Source organism: Vicia villosa, linkage group LG2, assembly GCF_029867415.1.
Source record: "Vicia villosa cultivar HV-30 ecotype Madison, WI linkage group LG2, Vvil1.0, whole genome shotgun sequence".
Classification (NCBI taxonomy): Eukaryota; Viridiplantae; Streptophyta; class Magnoliopsida; order Fabales; family Fabaceae; genus Vicia; species Vicia villosa.
In genome coordinates, this window is record NC_081181.1 from 5,320,606 (window position 1) to 5,340,116 (window position 19,511).

At 34.4% G+C, this 19,511-nt stretch overlaps 2 protein-coding genes and 1 pseudogene across 4 annotated transcripts; 1 reads left to right on the plus strand and 2 right to left on the minus strand.

Moving 5' to 3' along the window:
- Positions 1-3,924: 3,924 nt before the first annotated feature.
- On the minus strand, positions 3,925-4,480 carry LOC131645792 (GDSL esterase/lipase At5g33370-like; annotated as a pseudogene).
- Positions 4,481-5,712: 1,232 nt separating this feature from the next.
- On the minus strand, positions 5,713-7,956 carry LOC131645793 (exocyst complex component EXO70C1-like). Its single transcript, XM_058915999.1, has one exon. The coding sequence runs from the start codon at positions 7,857-7,859 to the stop codon at positions 5,838-5,840; it is 2,022 nt and encodes a 673-aa protein (XP_058771982.1). The 5' UTR covers positions 7,860-7,956; the 3' UTR covers positions 5,713-5,837.
- A 4,704-nt stretch (positions 7,957-12,660) lies between these two features.
- On the plus strand, positions 12,661-16,479 carry LOC131648891 (serine/threonine-protein kinase PBS1-like). Of its 3 annotated transcripts, none has more exons than XM_058918623.1 (5): positions 12,661-12,955; positions 13,046-13,263; positions 13,355-13,544; positions 15,010-15,401; positions 15,506-16,479. In XM_058918623.1, exons 1-5 carry the CDS (start codon positions 12,847-12,849, stop codon positions 15,971-15,973), a joined length of 1,377 nt encoding a protein of 458 aa, XP_058774606.1. In that variant the 5' UTR covers positions 12,661-12,846; the 3' UTR covers positions 15,974-16,479. The 3 variants fall into 3 exon arrangements, with proteins under 3 accessions (XP_058774606.1, XP_058774607.1, XP_058774605.1); XM_058918624.1 differs by having other exon boundaries at positions 13,049-13,263; positions 15,506-16,477; XM_058918622.1 differs by having other exon boundaries at positions 12,662-12,955; positions 13,043-13,263; positions 15,506-16,470.
- Positions 16,480-19,511: the final 3,032 nt, after the last annotated feature.

Genomic DNA, 19,511 nt, shown 5'->3' on the forward strand with positions numbered 1-19,511 from the left:
ATAATATGATAAAAGAAAAAGATGATTTGTTAATTTTACTTTAAAATTCAACTTAATCTAAATTGAATTAAAAATTAAAATTTAAAATTTAAAAATGATTAGTAAAATAAACAGAAAATAGTATTAAATCGTAAAATCGAACACAATGCGCAAAATGAACGTATACATATTTTTCTGAAAGAAATACAAATATAAATAGACAAATAATACTATATATTTTTATGATTTTTTCTATGCATCAAATTCGTCCTTTCTGTCAAATACTGTCAAACGGAATTAGAGGAAATGATGTGTCAACTGAGGTGGATTGTCCTTTTCATTACCTTATTCTTCGTTGATGCTGACGTGGCATATAGGTCATCAAAATCCCCAAATGCAAGCTCTAGTTCATGCTTCTTGCATTTTCAATAAAATTACACATCCAAAATCCCCAAATGCAAACTCTAGTTCACAAAATAACAAATCCATTCAAGATTCAAAAGCACAAACAATACTAAAGCTTGAAAACATAATGACTCGCGAAACCAACAACGGTGGCGACGGAGGAGTTGAAGCGGCAGCCTAGCATAGCAATACGAGGGATTGGTGCATCTCTGGGGAGGCTCGTCCTAGAGAGAGGATTTGCGTGATGGTGACGGTGGTTTATGGCTGCGACATGGTCGCATTTTGGTGCTCGTAGGAGTGGACCGATGGGCGGCAGGAAAACTTCCTCATAGTGGCGTTTGCGATTTCCACGATAGAGCTTTAAATTTCATTTATTTTGGATTTCTCTTATGTTATCGATTTTCTTCCTCTATTTCTTTTTTCATATTTTTTGGGTTATTATTGTTTGGTTTGTGATTGAATTGCAGGTGATGAGTGTTGGATATGGTTTTGAAAGTGAGGTCATGGATGTTGTTTGTAAAGTTTGGTTCAAGGTTTTGGTTTGTATTTGGTTTATGGATTCAAGTGAATGTGCATAGTGTATAGGAAGTTTGTTTTGCTGTGATTCATGTGAGATTGGTGAAGGTTGGAGGTTTGGGTAATCTGAACAGTATTTGTGTATTTTGAATTATGATGGAAATTGAAAAATGTTTGTTGAAATTGATAAAGGTTATGTGATGGAGAAGGGGATATGTTCACGATGATGGTAAATGGTGTAAGTTTTTACTTTTCTGAGTTTTGTTTTTAATTGCAGGTTTGATTGAGAAAATACTATGTGACATTACGTATTTGATATGCATTATTCTTAACATGCTTTAATTCCTGAAGCGGGTCTTGATAATGAAATTTGATGTAAATTAAATTATCAATGATGAATTGGCTCAGTGATACTACATATTGTCATGCAAGTATAATGTCCTTGGTTCGATTCTAGGCTAAGATTTCGGGGCATTTATTGTTTTAGTTCGGTCTAAACTTTTTTTTATAGTAAACATCATTTCATTAGATGCAAAACCAGTAAACATTACAAGGATTAAGAGACATATGATATAGGACATACCCTATCCATATGAAAAACCAGTAGACATTACAAGGATTAAGTAACAATTACATAGACATAAAATATAATAAACATAGTTTGATAACAAGCTAAGAGAACACAAACTATCCAGAAACAATCACATATCATCCATCCATCCACTTTCTTAAGAACACCAATGGTGACAATATATAAATGAAAAACTCCTTGTCTTTTTTCAAATCCAATTACGGATGATTTCTTGGACTTGTGTTTGCACATTTCGACTAACTTTGGTCTCGAGATTGCCCACTTTTATTGAATGTTCAAAGGTTAATTGGGGACCGGAGATAATGTTGTTCCAAGACACAAAACTCCTTGGAGCTTTTTTATCAAACACTTGGAGTGCATACTTATATCCCAAAACACAAAAACAAACAATAGCCCACACTAAAACAGAAAAAGATAGATTTGATAGAGTTATAGATTGCAACCTGTAAAAGATCCATGGCGGCTTTGGGGGAGGGCGAAAAGTTGTCAACATCAAATGTTTTAGAGCAGATCCGGTGAAGAGAGAAACACCCACCATTGTTGAGTTTGAGATTCTTAAAACAACATTAACAAGATTTTCATTTCTTAGTGGCGGTGGCTCCGGCGGCGGTGGCTCCGGTGGAGGTCGCATCGGTAGAGAGAAAGGCGGCTTAGTAGTGGTTCATGGTGGACGAAGAGGGTCTCCGATGAGTGAATTAGTTTTGGTAGAAGCAAGAGAGTGAAGTTGAATGAAAGAGATACTACCCTTCATAGGGAAAATAACCATCATAAAAGTGGAAGGAGAAAACCACCATGGAGGTGGGAGGTGGCCACCATCAAACCCTATAGGTTTCTTATCGTTTTTTATTATAAATAAGGGTCTTGCTAACCAATGCCCTCATGACAATGGTTAAGCATTCCAAAAAAAAAAATATTTTATAGAAAATTTAATATTTCAATTTTTAAGACATTAAATACGCAGATTACTGAGATAAATTTATTATTTTAAAGTCTTAATTATTGCCCTGAAGAAACTGTTTAGCATTTTCGTATAAATAAATAAATAATTTAGCGGGTCAACACCGACAATTAAAAGTAATATGGTAAAAAACTTTTATGTTTTTCTACCTTAAACGTTACATTTACTTAGATTGCAAACAAATTAAGATAAATTTGTACTAGTATAACTCTTTAAGGCAAGTTTAAAGTTAATTTTTTTTTATGATGAACAAGTTTTCTCATTGTCCATATTAAATGTCATCTATATGTCTAATAAAAAAAAGGGTTAAATAAGTTTTTAGTCCCTATAAATATGACATTTTTCACTTTTAGTCCTTACAAAAAATTTCGTGGAATTTTGATCCTCACAAAATTTTCTGTCATAAATTTTAGTCCCTCCCGTTAGATTGTTCTAACGGAAGCTTATGTGGCATGCCACATGTCTCACCACGTCAGACAAAGGTATAACTAAAGAAAAAGAGGCAGATTATGGGGGTTTTAAACCCCTTTAAATAACTGAAAAAATAATAATTTCTCACAAAAAAAAATCTCACAATAAAGCTTTCAACCAGTGAACTTGGTGGTCTAATTCCCTGGAATTTTTGGAACTTTACTTCCATTGAGTCCTTTTTCCTTTTTGAAAAATAATTTAATTTCAATTCCATTATAACACTCATACCGAATGTTTTTTATCTTCTATCATAACAAACATGTGTCCCCTGAAAGAATTAGACTTATGGAAAAATAAGCTTCAAGGGGAAATAATGGAACACTATAAATTATTAGGATGCATTAGATATGATTTAGAAGAACTGGATTTCAGTAATAATGATATCAACGATCACCTTCCAGGTTGGTTAGGGCAACTTGAAAATCTTAAGTACCTTAATATTGGTTCAAACTTACTCCATGGATCTATTCCCTATCTATAGTAAAGCTGTCAAATTTAACTCACTTAGATCTTTCTTCAAATAAATTTGATGGTTCTATTCCTCAACACTTAAAGAAAATTGTAAATATATATGCTATTGATATTTCAAATACAAATAGACTCCCAGCTAGTGGTGTCTCAGTTCAAGAGGAGGGCTCGAGTTAAAGATCCATTATTACAACGGTATGTAAACCTAACTAAAGAAAATTCGCATGCACATGCACATGGACTATCCACCATTACCCCCACACAATAATATTTCCTCATGCACTAATTTGAAAAATCGCAATATTATTAAATTAAGAGGATAAAAAAGCTACAGAATCACAATTAATTTCTCCATTATTTCCAAACACCAAAGGAACCTTACAACATAGCAACAAAAAGAATACTGCAACATTTTATTACTGCAACATTAGTAATTGAAATTTATAAGACACAGTCTAGAAACTATGGACTTAAACTATAAGATATCTAGATTCATCAAACAGTGTAATCAATGTATGAATCAAACCATACAGAACTAATCCATGGCCAAGACAGTACTAAGATTCATGAGATGCATATACTCATTGGAACCAGTTAAGATCTATTGAACTATGAGTCTGCTAGCTTTCTCATATGGATGAAAAGGATCCCAAAACGCATAAATATCTCTATTCGGACACAAGTTCGAAAGTGGTGTACAAAGTCCAATCCCATTGTATCGCCCTTGTCCACAACATGCTATCTTTGATGCAACAAAACCTGTTGATAATCCAACTTTCAATGTCAAGTTCAATAAAAATTTAATAACTACTGGAAAAAATAAACTATGTTTACTTCACATACCATAAGCTTGAGGGTTGGTAATAAAACCCATGTGCATTTGATGTGCATTAGCAGCAATGAAAGCATCAAAACTAATCTCTTTGTTGAGTCCTTTAATCATTTTAACAAGCTGTGGATTGTACAAAGTCGCGGCTCGCTCGAGCTCCACGTCACAGTCGCCATTTCTGCTTCTCAAGGCTAACTCAGCTGGCACACAGCCTATTGGTCCCGTACCCGTTACGAGAACCTTACAAGCTCCCAAATCATAAAGTTTCTGCACATGCATGGTTATTTTTTAGATATATGCTATTTTTCAGTTATTTAAAGGGGGTTTAAAACCCCCGCAATCTGCCTCTTTTTCTTTAATTTTGTTTTGCCTAACATGGCGAAACATGTGGCATGTCACATAAGCCTCTGTTAGAGCAATCTAGCAGGAGGGACCAAAATTCGACGAATTTTTTTGTAAGGATTAAAAGTGAAAAGTGCAATATTTATAGAGACTAAAAACTTATTTAACCCATAAATAAATGAGACAATATTTATGGCTACTTTGTTGCATTTGGAAATTGCCTCAAAATATTGGTTTATGTGTTTGTGAATGACATATTTAGATACATGTTTATATACAAAATAAAATTCAATATTTTATATAGGGTCATGTTAACATGTGCCCTAAGGGCACATGTTAAGCATACTATAATTAGAAAAAGTTAAATGTAATAAAATACAATAAAGTCATATTTAAAGTTTCGATACATTGAATGCACGCGTTCCAAGAAAATATTTCTATAAATATTTCATTATCTTGTGCCCTTGAGGCACACGTTAGTTTTTCCCTTTAATATAAGCAAGTGTAACTAGTATTTAATTTAGTTTTGATAACATTCTTAGAAACTAACATCGCAAACATGCCAGTATGCACATATTTTATATTTTTTATGCTAAACTGGACATATATTTTAGGAGTTCAAATTCCAATTTCCATGCTTAATTTTTATAAATCATGACTTATATATATATATATATATATATATATATATATATATATATATATATATATATATATATATATATATAAACACGTCTCTTGAATATCATAAAAATGTGTAAGATATAACAAAAACACTAATTGTAATTTACTATACAAAATATGTATGTGATACTATTTGTTATTGATGTATAAAACAAAAACTCATATTTGAGATACATATTAAGTCTTCAATTTATACTCTACACATGCCTCTAATTCGTAACCTTAATTGTTCGTTTTTTACTAACACTTATGCACAGCCACAAAAGTCCTCAACTTCGAATACAATCCTTTTTATACTTTTTCATATGGATAACATTCAAGTCTAATCTTAATTTTTTTTCACAACCACAGATTGAAATTTATTGTGGAAAAATCTTGATTAAATCTTAGTTATAATTTAGGTTTAAAAAACTATATTATATTTTAACTAATTGTTTATTTTTCCTGTGTCTTATATGGTGTGCTTAGTGAAAAAAATGGATGTGTAGCGAAGACGGAAAATGAGAGAATAGGAAAAAACTGCAATGTGACGAATGTTAAATATTTGGCTTATATAAAGTGTGATGACATATTCTCATAAAAAATTATGTGATTCATATCTTCCTTCGAGGCATGGATGTGGCATTTCCTACAAAAAAATCATCAATCAAAATTTCTATGTCGTCAGGATGATATTTAATGTACTTATCAACATGTCTACCAGATTCTAAATAATGTTTAAATCTTCCCATAAAGGAGCGATATGCGGGTATAACCAAAGCAGATATTGAAACCCTCAATTCGGATTGAAGTTGTTCATCACTCACCATCCAACTGCTTTGTGTCTTGTGTATCTCTTCAAACAAAGAATTAAAGCACTTAAACTTATCTCTCAAAACCTGCTTAGACACCTTGTTTCCTTGTTGGTGAAGCCCATCCAACTTGAGGCATTGCAACACGTTACTCCAAGTCTCTCTTTGATAACTCTTATGGTGCATCTTCAAACTTGTTTGCTTTCTCCTACACCAATCATCTACCATGGACTCGTGAAGATCAGCACACCCTTTGATCTTTTGCACTATGTATCTCCCATTGTTCATTAGAAATACACAACGCAAAGCCATATCCTTATATAATTTGGACTTGTTTTCAGTATTTTCATCTAAAAGGTCCATTATTCTCATTAGTTGAACCACAAAAGGTGATTTCTCCAGTGTCTTGTCCAATTCTGGAATATTTTTTGAGGTCGTGGATGTACCCTTATTATGATCATCAACATAATGATAATGATCAGTAGTAGAAATAAATTGATCCGTAGAATATTGGAAAAATACCTGCTCCAACGTCACTTTGTATTCACATGCATATTTAAGATAATTCATGACATAACGAGTCAATGGATGAATGGCACCATATGGGACGGGAATCCTATGATTATCACCCTTAATGGAGTTTTCCAAATCATAGAACATTTCCACAACAACCTTTATGATCCCATGTTTTGTTTCAGATGCCTCGTGTGTCAAATCCTTAGCACATCGCTCTAAACCATCATCATTCATGAGTACAATGATAGGATCTAATTCATCTCTCAAGGTCTCATACATGTCTAGGAATTTGAATAATTTCTCTGGTGATGGCTTGGTTAAAACCACTGCTTGAGCAAAATTCAAAAAATGGATGATGACAAGTCGAACAAGATCACCAAACATGGTCCGAGATAAAGAGGGTTGGTTTGAGAATATTGAATCGTATAACTTTCGTTCGGCTTTGAAGAGTACATTGGTGCAATGCCGAAACACTTTGTTCCATGTCACAATTTCTCCTTCCAATAAGTCCCATTGCATTTTATAAACCTCATCCATCCTTAGAAATGTGTATCCTAATTTTCGCAACACATTTTTGAAAGAATTTCTCCTGAAAGCGGTAATGGCCATGCAACACTCTAAATGATATCCTGCAGCAATCATGGAAGTGGTAATATTATTCATAATGGAAAGTTCTTGTAAAGAGAAATTTGGCAATAAGTCACCATCGTCGTCGTCATCATCATCATCTTGATTGTTAAGCCTTAGGGAATCCCTCTCATCTTGAAGTTGAAAATGTAGTTGAAGGGAACCAAAGGAAGCAGATTTCTTAGTTGTTGGTGTTGGTGTTGATCGGTATATTTTGGATTTGGGGCGTTGTAGCAGAGCACAAATGTCATTCTCTAAAATAAACATGGCTTTTTCTAGGATAGAGCTTGTTCTATCTAAATAGAGGTCACCCAAACTCGAGGTGATAGAGAGCTTGAAGATGCGTTCCACCGCATCTAAAAAAGACTTATAAATCTCTGGATCTCGCCCAAATTTAATTCTTGTTCCTCTTGATGGTTTATTATACTTATCTATCATAGACTCCAATAATTTATGCAATAAGACAACACAATTGGGAACTTCATCTGTAGAACTAGAATTAGGAGTTGTTACGCTATTGAGAAAATAATCCACATCTTCTAAAACTTGTGAAAGATGGATTTTATCATCTAACTGCTCAAGTAGATTGTTCTCTTCTTCTTCTTCTTCTTCCCATTCTAGCTTATCGGTTCCAACAATATTACTATTGGATCTTGAGGAAAAGCTCCACAATTTCTCCATTAATTAATTTGATCATCCATGTGTGTATTAAGGAGATTTGATTGTTTTCTATTTTGTTTGTTCATCCAATTTCTATTATGGATCACAATGTTCCTTAATCATTTTCATTTTTCTCCAATGAGTTTCTTCACATTTCACTCTCCACCTATTTAGGTGTTTTTACCGGTAACTCAAGGCATCCCGATTTTTTTGCACCAATTAATTATCTTAATAAGGAAGTTTTTTACTTTTAGAATTAGAAGAGCAAATTTAATATAAAAACAAAAAATTAAATGATTTATTTGTTTCAGACTAGTGTAGGACTATGTCCAATATACGAGATAAATTTACGCTTTAAAAATAATATAATATACAACAATGACAAAATTAAAAAATATGACTTATCGGTGTCTTACTATAAGTAAATTTAAAATAATATATAAAAATTTATATTCGCTGTTGTTAATATATTTCAACCACAAGATAGTGTCTATTGAATTGATTATAAATTACTGTTAGATACTCTGAAGTAGAAGTTTATAAATTTTTGTAAAAATTTAAAGATGAATTATAAAATCAAAGGGGTTTGGATCTAATACAATCTCCGTGTCTTGCACAATTATTGTATACCGTAAAATGTATTTAATTATAACATAGATTAATAATTTTGTACTATACAATGAAATAATTGAATGCAATTAGTTGGTTTCATCATCCCAAATAAAAGTTATGTAATGTGCCATGCAATTAAAATTTATAATTGGTATTGTACCTTGCACAAGTCAGATTGCCATAGAAAATGCTTGAAAATCTACATTACACCGTATTTTTATAAATAATATTACTTTTTAAATAAAAATTTGCAATTGTTATTACATATGTATGCTAAAGCTTGGTAGTTAAACTATTTAAATTTTTTTAACCAAATACACAATGAAGCTAAATTTTAGAAAAATCGTGATTCAAAGAAAATTATGTAGGAAGGCTTTCTAAGCCATTTAAATTTGAATTAAAGCCATTAAGATTTTATTTTTCCTGTTTTATTTCTATTTTAGATTGAAAATTTATTAGAGTTTCTTTTTCATGTATTCAAACACGAATGATTGTAAGGATTATCTTTGATCACCATAAAATTCAAGAGTTTTTTTTCTTCTTTCAGGTGAATTCCAGAGCTTATCTAATAGGTTTTACACTTGCAACCCTATGTTTTTATTCTATATTTAGCCCTTTCTAACCATTCGAATCCTATCATATAAATAATCACATTAGCTTTTTAATGCTTCAAACGACACATAAAATGGAGTTACGTATCGAAAGTTATGCTCTTTAGAAAATTAGCAAAACAAGACACTTTAGCCCGACGGAACGAATGACTTGCCTGACGCTTCAAGGTAGAAATTTGGTCACGAAAAACCCCCTCTAGCCCCGCTGTCTCGCCCGAGGGCACAATTCCTTTGCTCGGCGGAGCACACTAGAAGCAGAAAAATATGTGCATTTTCAGCACCTTCAATACCAACCCAAATGCAATTTCAACCAATTAAAACTCATCCAAACAACAATTTAACACACATATAAGGTTACTAATCATGTTTGTAACCATGAGTTAACATATAAACATCATTAAACATGATTAATTCACAAAATCTCATGGATTCAATATAAACCCTAACATGTAAAATCTATGAAATAGAGAGATGAATATCCTATCACGCTACTACCCATTGTATACATATATATTCAAGATAATGAAGATTCTCCACTTTACCTTATACTAAAGTCCCTATTCTTCTAGATTCCCCAAATTCCTACTCTTTCTCTTGAGCTATCCTTTCTTTTCTTTTCTCACAATGATAGTATAATCTCTTACTACTCTAAAACCCTATCAATTAGTGTTCTCTCACATTGGGGTTAACCCACAAACTCACTTAGTATTCTATTTTTATCATTTAGGCCCAACTAATTATATCACATTATTAACCCAAATAGCACAAATATACACATAATCAAATAATTATTATATCACATAACAATTAAACAAATAAATAATTAATAAAACAACAAATAAAATAATTAAATAGACAACTAATAAAATTTGGGATGTTACATCAACCGCATCAGCCTCCTCATGCAATGGGTCAATACCATCAAGAGGTGGCACGAAAGATCCAGCATCAGTCGAAGGTGGCACAAGAGTAAAAGAAGTGTCTCGGCGACGTCTGCGGGCGGAGGGCGTCTATGAGGAACCCTCACCATCATCCCGAGGCCTTCGGGATAAAGTAGTAGATGTGAAAGGCCCCTCTGCTGGAACGGATGTACCAGGTACCTCTACTGGAACAGATGTATCAAGTACACGTGTTAGAACGGCAGATCCATTCGTCACCTGTGATACTACCTGCATCTGTGACACTACCTGCATCTGTGCACGTCGCAAGAAGGCATGTCGTGCAACCCTCCCACGTATTAGTCTGTTTGACTGGTCAGCCATAATGCCTGCATTGCATTACAAATAAAATCAAGTTATATACAATTTAGTTATAAAAAGAAAAGAAAAATCAAATTTACCTCCGTAGATGCAAATAAGGAAATCTCCCGTAGATGTAGTTACGGAAGCACCCAACATTTCAAAAAACTGGGATTGTTCCGTAGGTGCATCTGCGAAACAACCTAACGTTTCATTTGTTCTGTAGATGCACCTACGGAAGGTTGCGAAACTTCAAGGACGCAACAATGGCGTTTGTTACTATTCCAGCCACTATAAAACCCCATTTTGGTGGCTTGATCGTCTGTTTTACACATAAAAAATATCTACATTGTTTCTAAACTATGTTTCTAAAACTAACTAATAATTTCAACATCTAAAAGTGTATTCAAACTCTATTAGTGAAATACTCGAAAACTTACCGATTAACTTGAGTTTTGAAATTGTTGGAATGTGTTGATCGTTGATGCACACGTTTACCACCGAACTTGAGAGAAAAACAACTTTGGTGAATTTTGGTTTTTGAGGTTGAGAGAGTTTAAGAGTGTGAAGAAGAAGAAAAGTGAAGAATGAGAGAGGAGAAGAATCTGACGCGAATATAAGATCAAATACTTCAGTAGATGTATGTACGAAACAAAAGAAATTTAAAATAAAAAAAAGTGCTTCTGACGATGCATCTATGAAAACAGAAAAATATTTTTGACTAAGAGACTATATTAAAGTCCCTCTTCTTCTAGATTCCCCAAATTCCTACTCTTTCTCTTGAGCTATCCTTTATTTTCTTTTCTCACAATGATAGTATAATCTCTTACTACTCTAAAACCCTATCAATTAGTGTTCTCTCAAATTGGGGTTAACCCACAAACTCACTTAGTATTCTATTTCTATCATTTAGGCCCAACTAGTTATATCCCATTATTAACCCAAATAGCACAAATATACACATAATCAAATAATTATTATATCACATAACAATTAAACAAATAAATAATTAATAAAACACCAAATAAAATAATTAAATAGATAACTAATAAAATTTGGGATGTTACATTAGCCGCACCAGCCTCCTCATGCAATGGGTCAATGCCATTAAGAGGTGGCACGGAAGATCCAACATCAGTCGAAGGTGGCACAGGAGTAAAAGAAGTGTCTCGGCGATGTCTGCGGGCGGAGAGCGTCTATAAGGAACCCTCACCATCATCCTGAGGCCTCCGGGATAAAGTAGTAGATGTGAAAGGCCCCTCTTCTGGAACGGATGTACCAAGTACCTCTACTGGAACAGATGTATCAGGTACACGTGTTAGAACGACAGATCCATTCGTCACCTATGACACTACCTGCATCTGTGACACTACCTGCATCTGTGCACGTCGCACGAAGGCATGTCGTGCAACCCTCCCACGTATTAGTCTGTTTGACTGGTCAGCCATAATGCCTGCATTGCATTACAAATAAAATCAAGTTATATACAATTTAGTTATAAAAAGAAAAGAAAAAATAAATTTACCTCCGTAGATGCAAATAAGGAAATCTCCCGTAGATGTAGTTACGGAAGCACCCAACATTTCAAAAAACTGGGATTGTTCCGTAGGTGCATCTGCGAAACAACCTAACGTTTCATTTGTTCCGTAGATGCACCTACGGAAGGTTGCGAAACTTCAAGGACGCAACAATGGCGTTTGTTACTATTCCAGCCACTATAAAACCCCATTTTGGTGGCTTGATCGTCTGTTTTACACATAAAAAATATCTACATTGTTTCTAAACTATGTTTCTAAAACTAACTAATAATTTCTACATCTAAAAGTGTATTCAAACTCTATTTGTGAAATACTCTAAAATAACTCGAAAACTTACCGATTAACTTGAGTTTTGAAATTGTTGGAATGTGTTGATCGTTGATGCACACGTTTACCACCGAACTCGAGAGAAAAACAACTTTGGTGAATTTTGGTTTTTGAGGTTGAGAGAGTTTAAGAGTGTGAAGAAGAAGAAAAGTGAAAAATGAGGGAGGAGAAGAATCTGACGCGAATATAAGATCAAATACTTCAGTAGATGTATGTACGAAACAAATGAAATTTAAAATAAAAATATTTTTGACTACAACACATATAATGCATAAGAGACCCAAAAGATGGAATCAGAGTTTCTCTTTTTTATTTGTGAGAGATTAATTTAAGATTTAAAGTTTTTACTCGATTTGTTTTTATTAAAATCTAAGTGTAATGAAAAGAATTTGAGGTGTTAAGCAAAGGAATTGTATAAATAATAAAAAATAAAAAAAAAATTTAGAAGGGTAATTTGGAGAATGGGTTAATGGAGTTTATTAAATGAAAAGCTGGATGATTCCCTCCCAGTGAGTCTAATCCAAGTCTTTTCTTGTTCTTGTGTAAGGACTGATATACTCCTTCTTTCTTTCTTGCTTGTAACTTGTCATAATAATAATCCCAAAAGAGTCATCGTTATTTATATGATTAATTAATAATTAAAGAATTGGATGTTGAAGGCTTGAAGATTGAGATAGATTGAATGGGTTGTTTTTCGTGTTTCGATTCAAAGGAAGATGAGAAGCTGAATCCTCAAGAATCATCACACAAGAACGATCATCACGATCATAATCTCCCCTCTGCCGCCTCTGGTTAGTTCATTTCAATCCAATCCAATCCGATCCGATTATTCTTTATTTCTTTGTTTGTTTGTTTAGAAATCAGATCCCGTGTTGCAGGAGGAGGAGCAGAGAAGGTTCGGTCAACAAGTAATGGAGGAGGAGCATCCAAAAGGGATTTTCCTTCTCTTCTCAAAGACGGGCCACCCGGTCAAATTGCTGCTCAAACCTTTACTTTCCGTGAACTCGCCCTTGCAACTAAAAACTTCAGGCCTCAATCCTTTTTAGGGGAAGGTGGTTTCGGAAGGGTCTACAAGGGACGACTCGAATCCACTTCTCAGGTATTATTATTATTATTATTAATCTATTATCATCATCATCATTGTGGACCAATTCCAAACCCCTTTCTCTCATTGCTTTCTTCAATTACAGGCTGTTGCTGTTAAACAGTTAGACAAAGATGGTCTCCAGGGTAATCGCGAGTTCCTTGTGGAAGTTCTCATGCTCAGTCTTCTACACCACCCCAACCTTGTCAGTCTCATTGGTTATTGCGCCGATGGGGACCAACGCCTATTAGTTTATGAATTTATGCCCCTCGGATCATTGGAAGATCACCTTCACGGTAATTCTTTTTTCTTTGCTGTTTACTCCTCTATTTTCAGTAGTAATCACCATATTTTAGGAGAATTTGTGTTCATTAGAGGTGAGATCTTTAGAGACACAAATACAACCATCAGAGGCAAGACTTCTGTAACCCTTGCGAGAAGTGTGATATCCAATGCACATTTTTGAGACCTAAATTTGAAAGAGCAGAAGGAAGTCTGTTTATAAGATAGACATTAGTTAGAAATGCTTAGTCCCAAGATTTGTTAGGATGAGATGCTTGAGCCAATAATGTGAGACCTAGTTCAGTTACGTGTCTATGTTTTCTTTTCAAAACACCATTTTGGGGGGAGTATGTGAACAAATAAGACGATGAGAAATGCCATTTTGAGTCAAAAATTGAGTAACAGGTCTGAATTTTCCCTTCCCAATCAGATTGGACAGCTTTGATTTTAAAGGGAAATTGGTTTTCTACCATGACTTTAAATTGTTGAAAAATGGTTTAAGCTTCGGATTTTGTTTTAAGTAAGAATATCCAAGCAAATCTAGCGAAGGCATTTACAAATGAAATGCAATAGGAGAAACCAGTATTAGAAACTTTTGGAGCTGGTCCGTAAAGATCTCTATAGTATACACTAACTCTAGAGGATTAGAGTAAGTAGTGGTAGACAAAATGTGGGGGTAATCTATGTGTTTTGCCCAAACAACAGGATGAACATGAATCAAACAATCTTTCATTAGTAAAGGGAATATTAGAGTTTCAAACCATGCTTTTGCACATCAACACCAGGATGGCCTAGCCTAGCATGCCAAAGAGAAAGGCTCCCCTTCACTCCTCCTTTTTTAAATAGCTGTGATAAATTTAAATTCTATAGTAGCCTGTGTATTCTAGGCCATACTTGATTTTCTCTTTTAGAGTCTCATTTCTGTTTAGCGAATAGTCTGTTCTTTCTTGGCCGGTGACCAACTTTCCATGGATAAGCTCTTGTAGATTAGCATTTGTTCTCTACAATGTTATTTGTTTTTTGCATATCCACTTAAATGTGGTAACAAAATTTCCCTTTTGATGCTTTTGATTATTCCACAACTTTGTCTTGAACTTATGATGGTGATAAATAATTTTTTGTGGGTTTTTTCCTTTTAAGGAAACAGCTGTGCTTCTAAGCTCATTATGTTATGTGCTCTTAGTTGAATATTTTCCACGCTGCTTCTTTCAATGTAGTTTCTTGAGAAGCCTGATCAACTTAGCGTGTGGAATAACATTCCTTGTTGATTCCAAGTTACAGAAATGGAATCCATACATTTGATAACCATTGTATTGTTTGCTAGAGGTGTTTTGGTTTTTCCTTTACCGTATCTGTCTTCTAATGATTGGGAAGTGTTCCTAAATTTGGTGTTTGTTACATGATCAATGCATTCTTAAAACATAATGCATGTCACTTGATAATAACTTGTGTTTATTCATTTTTTGTTGACTCGTGCAGATCTCCCCCCTGATAAGGAGCCTTTAGATTGGAACACTAGAATGAAAATAGCCGCTGGTGCCGCAAAAGGATTGGAATACCTACATGACAAGGCAAATCCTCCAGTAATTTATAGGGACTTCAAGTCATCTAATATTTTACTTGAGGAAGGTTATCATCCAAAGCTTTCTGACTTTGGTCTGGCAAAGCTTGGTCCTGTTGGGGACAAATCACATGTTTCCACTCGTGTCATGGGTACTTATGGTTACTGTGCTCCCGAGTATGCTATGACTGGACAGCTGACTGTAAAATCTGACGTATATAGTTTTGGGGTAGTCTTCTTGGAGCTGATTACTGGCCGTAAAGCCATAGACAGCACCCGGCCCCATGGAGAACAAAACCTCGTCACATGGGTAGTCCTCCGATACTTTCTTGTCATTTTATGTTAATTTAGCTTGCATCAACTTATGGCTCTATAACAATGGAGTGGTAATGGTGGTTTCATATGTTTGAGCAGGCACGGCCTTTATTCAATGACCGTAGGAAGTTTCCAAAGCTGGCAGATCCACGGTTGCAGGGACGGTATCCCATGCGGGGTCTTTATCAAGCTCTAGCTGTAGCATCGATGTGCATCCAAGAACAGGCAGCTGCACGTCCTCTGATTGGGGATGTGGTGACAGCCCTTTCTTATCTAGCCAACCAGGCATATGATACTAACAATCCTGGAATTGGTAATAATAAGGGAACTGGAAATAGAGATGATAAAGGTGGAAGAATATTAAAAAATGATGAAGGTGAAGGATCCGGGCGTAGATGGGATTTGGAGGGATCTGAGAAAGATGACTCCCCACGTGAAACTGCTAAGATGTTAAACCGGGATCTTGATAGAGAACGTGCTGTGGCTGAAGCCAAGATGTGGGGAGAGAACTTGAGAGATAAAAGACGACAGAGTGTGCAAGGCAGTTTTGATGCTTCTAATGCCTAGTTTACATTCTGTAATATCTTGATTGCGGCGATGCAATGCAAGGTGAAATTTTTTGGGATCTCATCTTTCTTAGAGCTGGTCTAGGACAAGTCTGAATGGCCATTTTGTTGTTGACCGGGCTCTAATGTGTTTGCAGTGGCTGCAACATAACATAATGAACCTGGTACCAAAATCTGTTACTTCAGGCTTTTGTGCACTTTGTTTTCCTTTATGTATTTCATTTTACCTGGTCGTCATGGGCATATTGACGTTGTACATTATTTGCCAGAACTAGCCACTAGGAGTTCAAGGTTACAAAACTGGTATTTTAGAAAAATGCTGCGCAAAAACATGCAAAGAATAAAGTACTTGTTCTAACTTGTAAGTTTTGCTCGAACAAAAATGAAAGATTCCAATATTCTTAGAGCATCATCGTGGTGCTTTACAAGTTTAACACCAATCAAAATATGCATCCCTATATTGTGGAGTGAAAAATGTTCTATTTATAGAGATCGATTGCTGTAGAAACCTCTCTCTTCACTTTTTTGTTGGAATGTAGTGCTATATAGAGTTTAATTGGTCCTTAACTTTTCCCAAGAGTAAGTTTTTCTCATTGAAATCTTTAATTTTTGTATTAAATTTGATCGCAAACTTGACTTTTGATGTGCGTAATTGATCTTTGTTATAAAAATTTGATAAAATTCTATGTGGGGTTTTTAATATCGATAATTTAAAACAAGCATATTTTTAAGAAAATATTTGACTAATAGCACTAGATTGATCTCAAACCACACTAGGATTTTACACAGAATGGTCAAGGACCAAATTGAGATTTTACATTAGGCTTATTTCAAACCAAGTTGAAATTTTATATGGGGTGGACTCGCGAAACGAACCGTCAACTTAATACTATTTTCAAAAGAAGTTTTTAATAAGTTTAACTTTAACCCCAAATAAACATTCTCTTAAGAATAAACATTCAATCAAGAGAAAATAGTTCTTAGTGAATTTACAATATCACTCTTTCTAGAATAAACACCTCACTTAAATGCAAGAACTTGTTTGAAGCGTTATGTAGTGAGAGTAAGTAGAAAAATTATTTTAGAGAGAGAGTGTGCGAGGAGAGTGAAATAGATCACGATTCTGAATGTGAAAATGTGAAGGAAGATACCTCTATTTATATGCTAGAGGTTGGCATAAAAAAGTAAAAAACCCATGAGCTAATTTAATGTCACATTCGATTGACTCGTTGTCCCAATCGATTGGACGACTAAAAACAATCGATTATAAATGCCCAATTCAAAAGGTTTTCAAAGATAGCTGATGCTCTTCATTAAGACGTTGTCACAAACGATTATGGACACTATTTGCCTAATCCAATCGATTAGGTATATGTTCCAATCGATTGGACAACTCAAAAAACTTGTCCAAATTATTTTGACAGGTCCTGATTCATTTGACACAACACCAATGTGAAGATAATATGCACTAAGTATTAAGTTTTGATGAAGACAAAAGTTCAAATGTAAAAGAATGAAAAGGTTTCTCAACATCAAATATCAATAGATATCTCAAAAGGATCAAATATAGACTAAGTTATTGGATGACAATGTTGGAAATATGCTTTGATCATGATGCTAAAAGGTATACAACGCAATTCACTTTGTAGTGTTGTTAGATGCTAAAAAAAACTTATTTCTGTTCATCCCTAAAAGTTTCCAAAGCATCCATACATTAGTACTTAACAAACCAAATTATTTTCAAACTCATTTTTCAAATTTCACATCAGTGTAACCGGTTATAGGTTCAATTTTTACTGGTTTTTTTAAAACTAATAAATGTGTAACCGGTTACACCATTTATGTAAACGGTTACACAATCTGGAAATTTGATTTTTTTGAACGTTTAGAATTGCATAATGCATTCTTTCATCAACCATTGCTATTATAAACCAATGCACACTTTCATGAAACATCTACCAACATGTACAACTGATCCCACATGTTTTATAGGGTGTATATAACACAATGATCATTCAAAATTCAGATTCACCTCTTCCATTCAAATTTTTACTTCAATTCAAATATGTGTAACCCAGGTAAAAGCCATTTCGCGTCAGTTTAGCATTAACCAAGAGGTTAAGTGGCACACTTTTTATGAAGCCCTTCGTTACCTCGTCTGTGTAGCCGAGGTAAATCCATTTCCCGTATGAGGTAAGATGTCTTATTTGTACTAGTGTTTATCCTAAAGAAAAAAAGGAACACCCTTATAACACGAGATACCCCAGGCTACAAAAGATTGTCTGGAAAGCCCTGAGTATACCCCCCACGTTCGAAGTGATATGAGAAGGGACGAAGTTGATAGCCGTCATAAAATCCACTTTGAATAAAGTGAATGAAATTAAAACCCTAAACTCGTGAATAATTGGATGGTGGATGTATAAATAGGAAGCAGACGTCTCGCAAAAGGTATCTACCCTCTTTCCGTATGAATAGGGCTCCATTATCATGTCCTACTCACATTATGTGATGGAAAACTTAATACTATGATTAAACCTATTAATCGTATCCATAATATAATATAAGGACACAATGTCTCAAACGTGAAAAAGTTTAGCTTTCTTTCCCATGGTTACTTGGGGTAGAGAAATGGGAGACTAGATGTCTGCATACTGAAAAAATGAGTTAGCCCTTCACTTTCCCCACTGTTACCTTGAACTGGTATATTTTATGGAGAAAAAGAAATAGGAAAACATAAGAAGAAAAGAAAGGGTTCTCTATAAACAATATATGGGAAACCTAATAACGCAAGTCATACATTCATCCAATGAGGTAACTATAGCGGGGGAAATCTGAGAACGAAGCCATAGGATTGACTCGACTCATTATTTTAGTGAAAGTCGCCACCACGCTTTATTTTTTCCAAACGAAAAGGGAAAAGAACGAAGAAAACTCAAAGTTTAAAACAAGAAAGAGATCTTAGGTACGGGTGTTGATTATACAAGGGGATGGTTTTAAGCACCCCTCATATCTATGGTACTCCACAGGAACCTTTTTGAAAATCTGTGTTTATTAAAAGATATCGTGTGCGAAAAAATGTTTGTTTGAATTTTAAAATAAGCCCGGCAAGGCATTAAGCCTTGTGCCTACATACCTCCTCGATGCAATGGAGAAGTCAGATCTAATGTAGTTCCACTTAAAAGGGAAACAGTTTTTAAAAAGAATAAACATTTTATCATCGTCGGAGAGAATACTCAGCCATTGATCTTGATCATGAGAACAAATGGATTCTTTGCATCACAAATGAAAGAAGGGATCCAAGTCGGATAAAAATCAACGAATATGCCACTAGCTCTCTCACGTGGAAAAGATCCCATTATATCAATCAATCTCAAAATCGCGGGGTATCTCAACTCACTACAACAATTAATCGTGTCTAAACTTTAAAAGAAAAGCCACTAAGGGCAAAAGATATTTTTAAAGAAAAGATTTTAAAAAAGATTGCAGACATAAGAAGATTTTTTGAAAAAGGGAGAAGATTTTGAAAATCTAAGAAGGGG

Bases quoted from the DNA above. Each gene is read 5' to 3' on its own strand.
- LOC131645793 (XM_058915999.1), bottom strand. From the start codon at position 7,859: ATGGAGAAATTGTGGAGCTTTTCCTCAAGATCCAATAGTAATATTGTT.
- LOC131648891 (XM_058918622.1), top strand. From the start codon at position 12,847: ATGGGTTGTTTTTCGTGTTTCGATTCAAAGGAAGATGAGAAGCTGAAT. The intron at 13,545-15,009 runs GTAATTCTTTTT...TGACTCGTGCAG, and splicing joins ATTGGAAGATCACCTTCACG to ATCTCCCCCCTGATAAGGAG. The intron at 15,402-15,505 runs GTAGTCCTCCGA...ATGTTTGAGCAG, and splicing joins AACAAAACCTCGTCACATGG to GCACGGCCTTTATTCAATGA.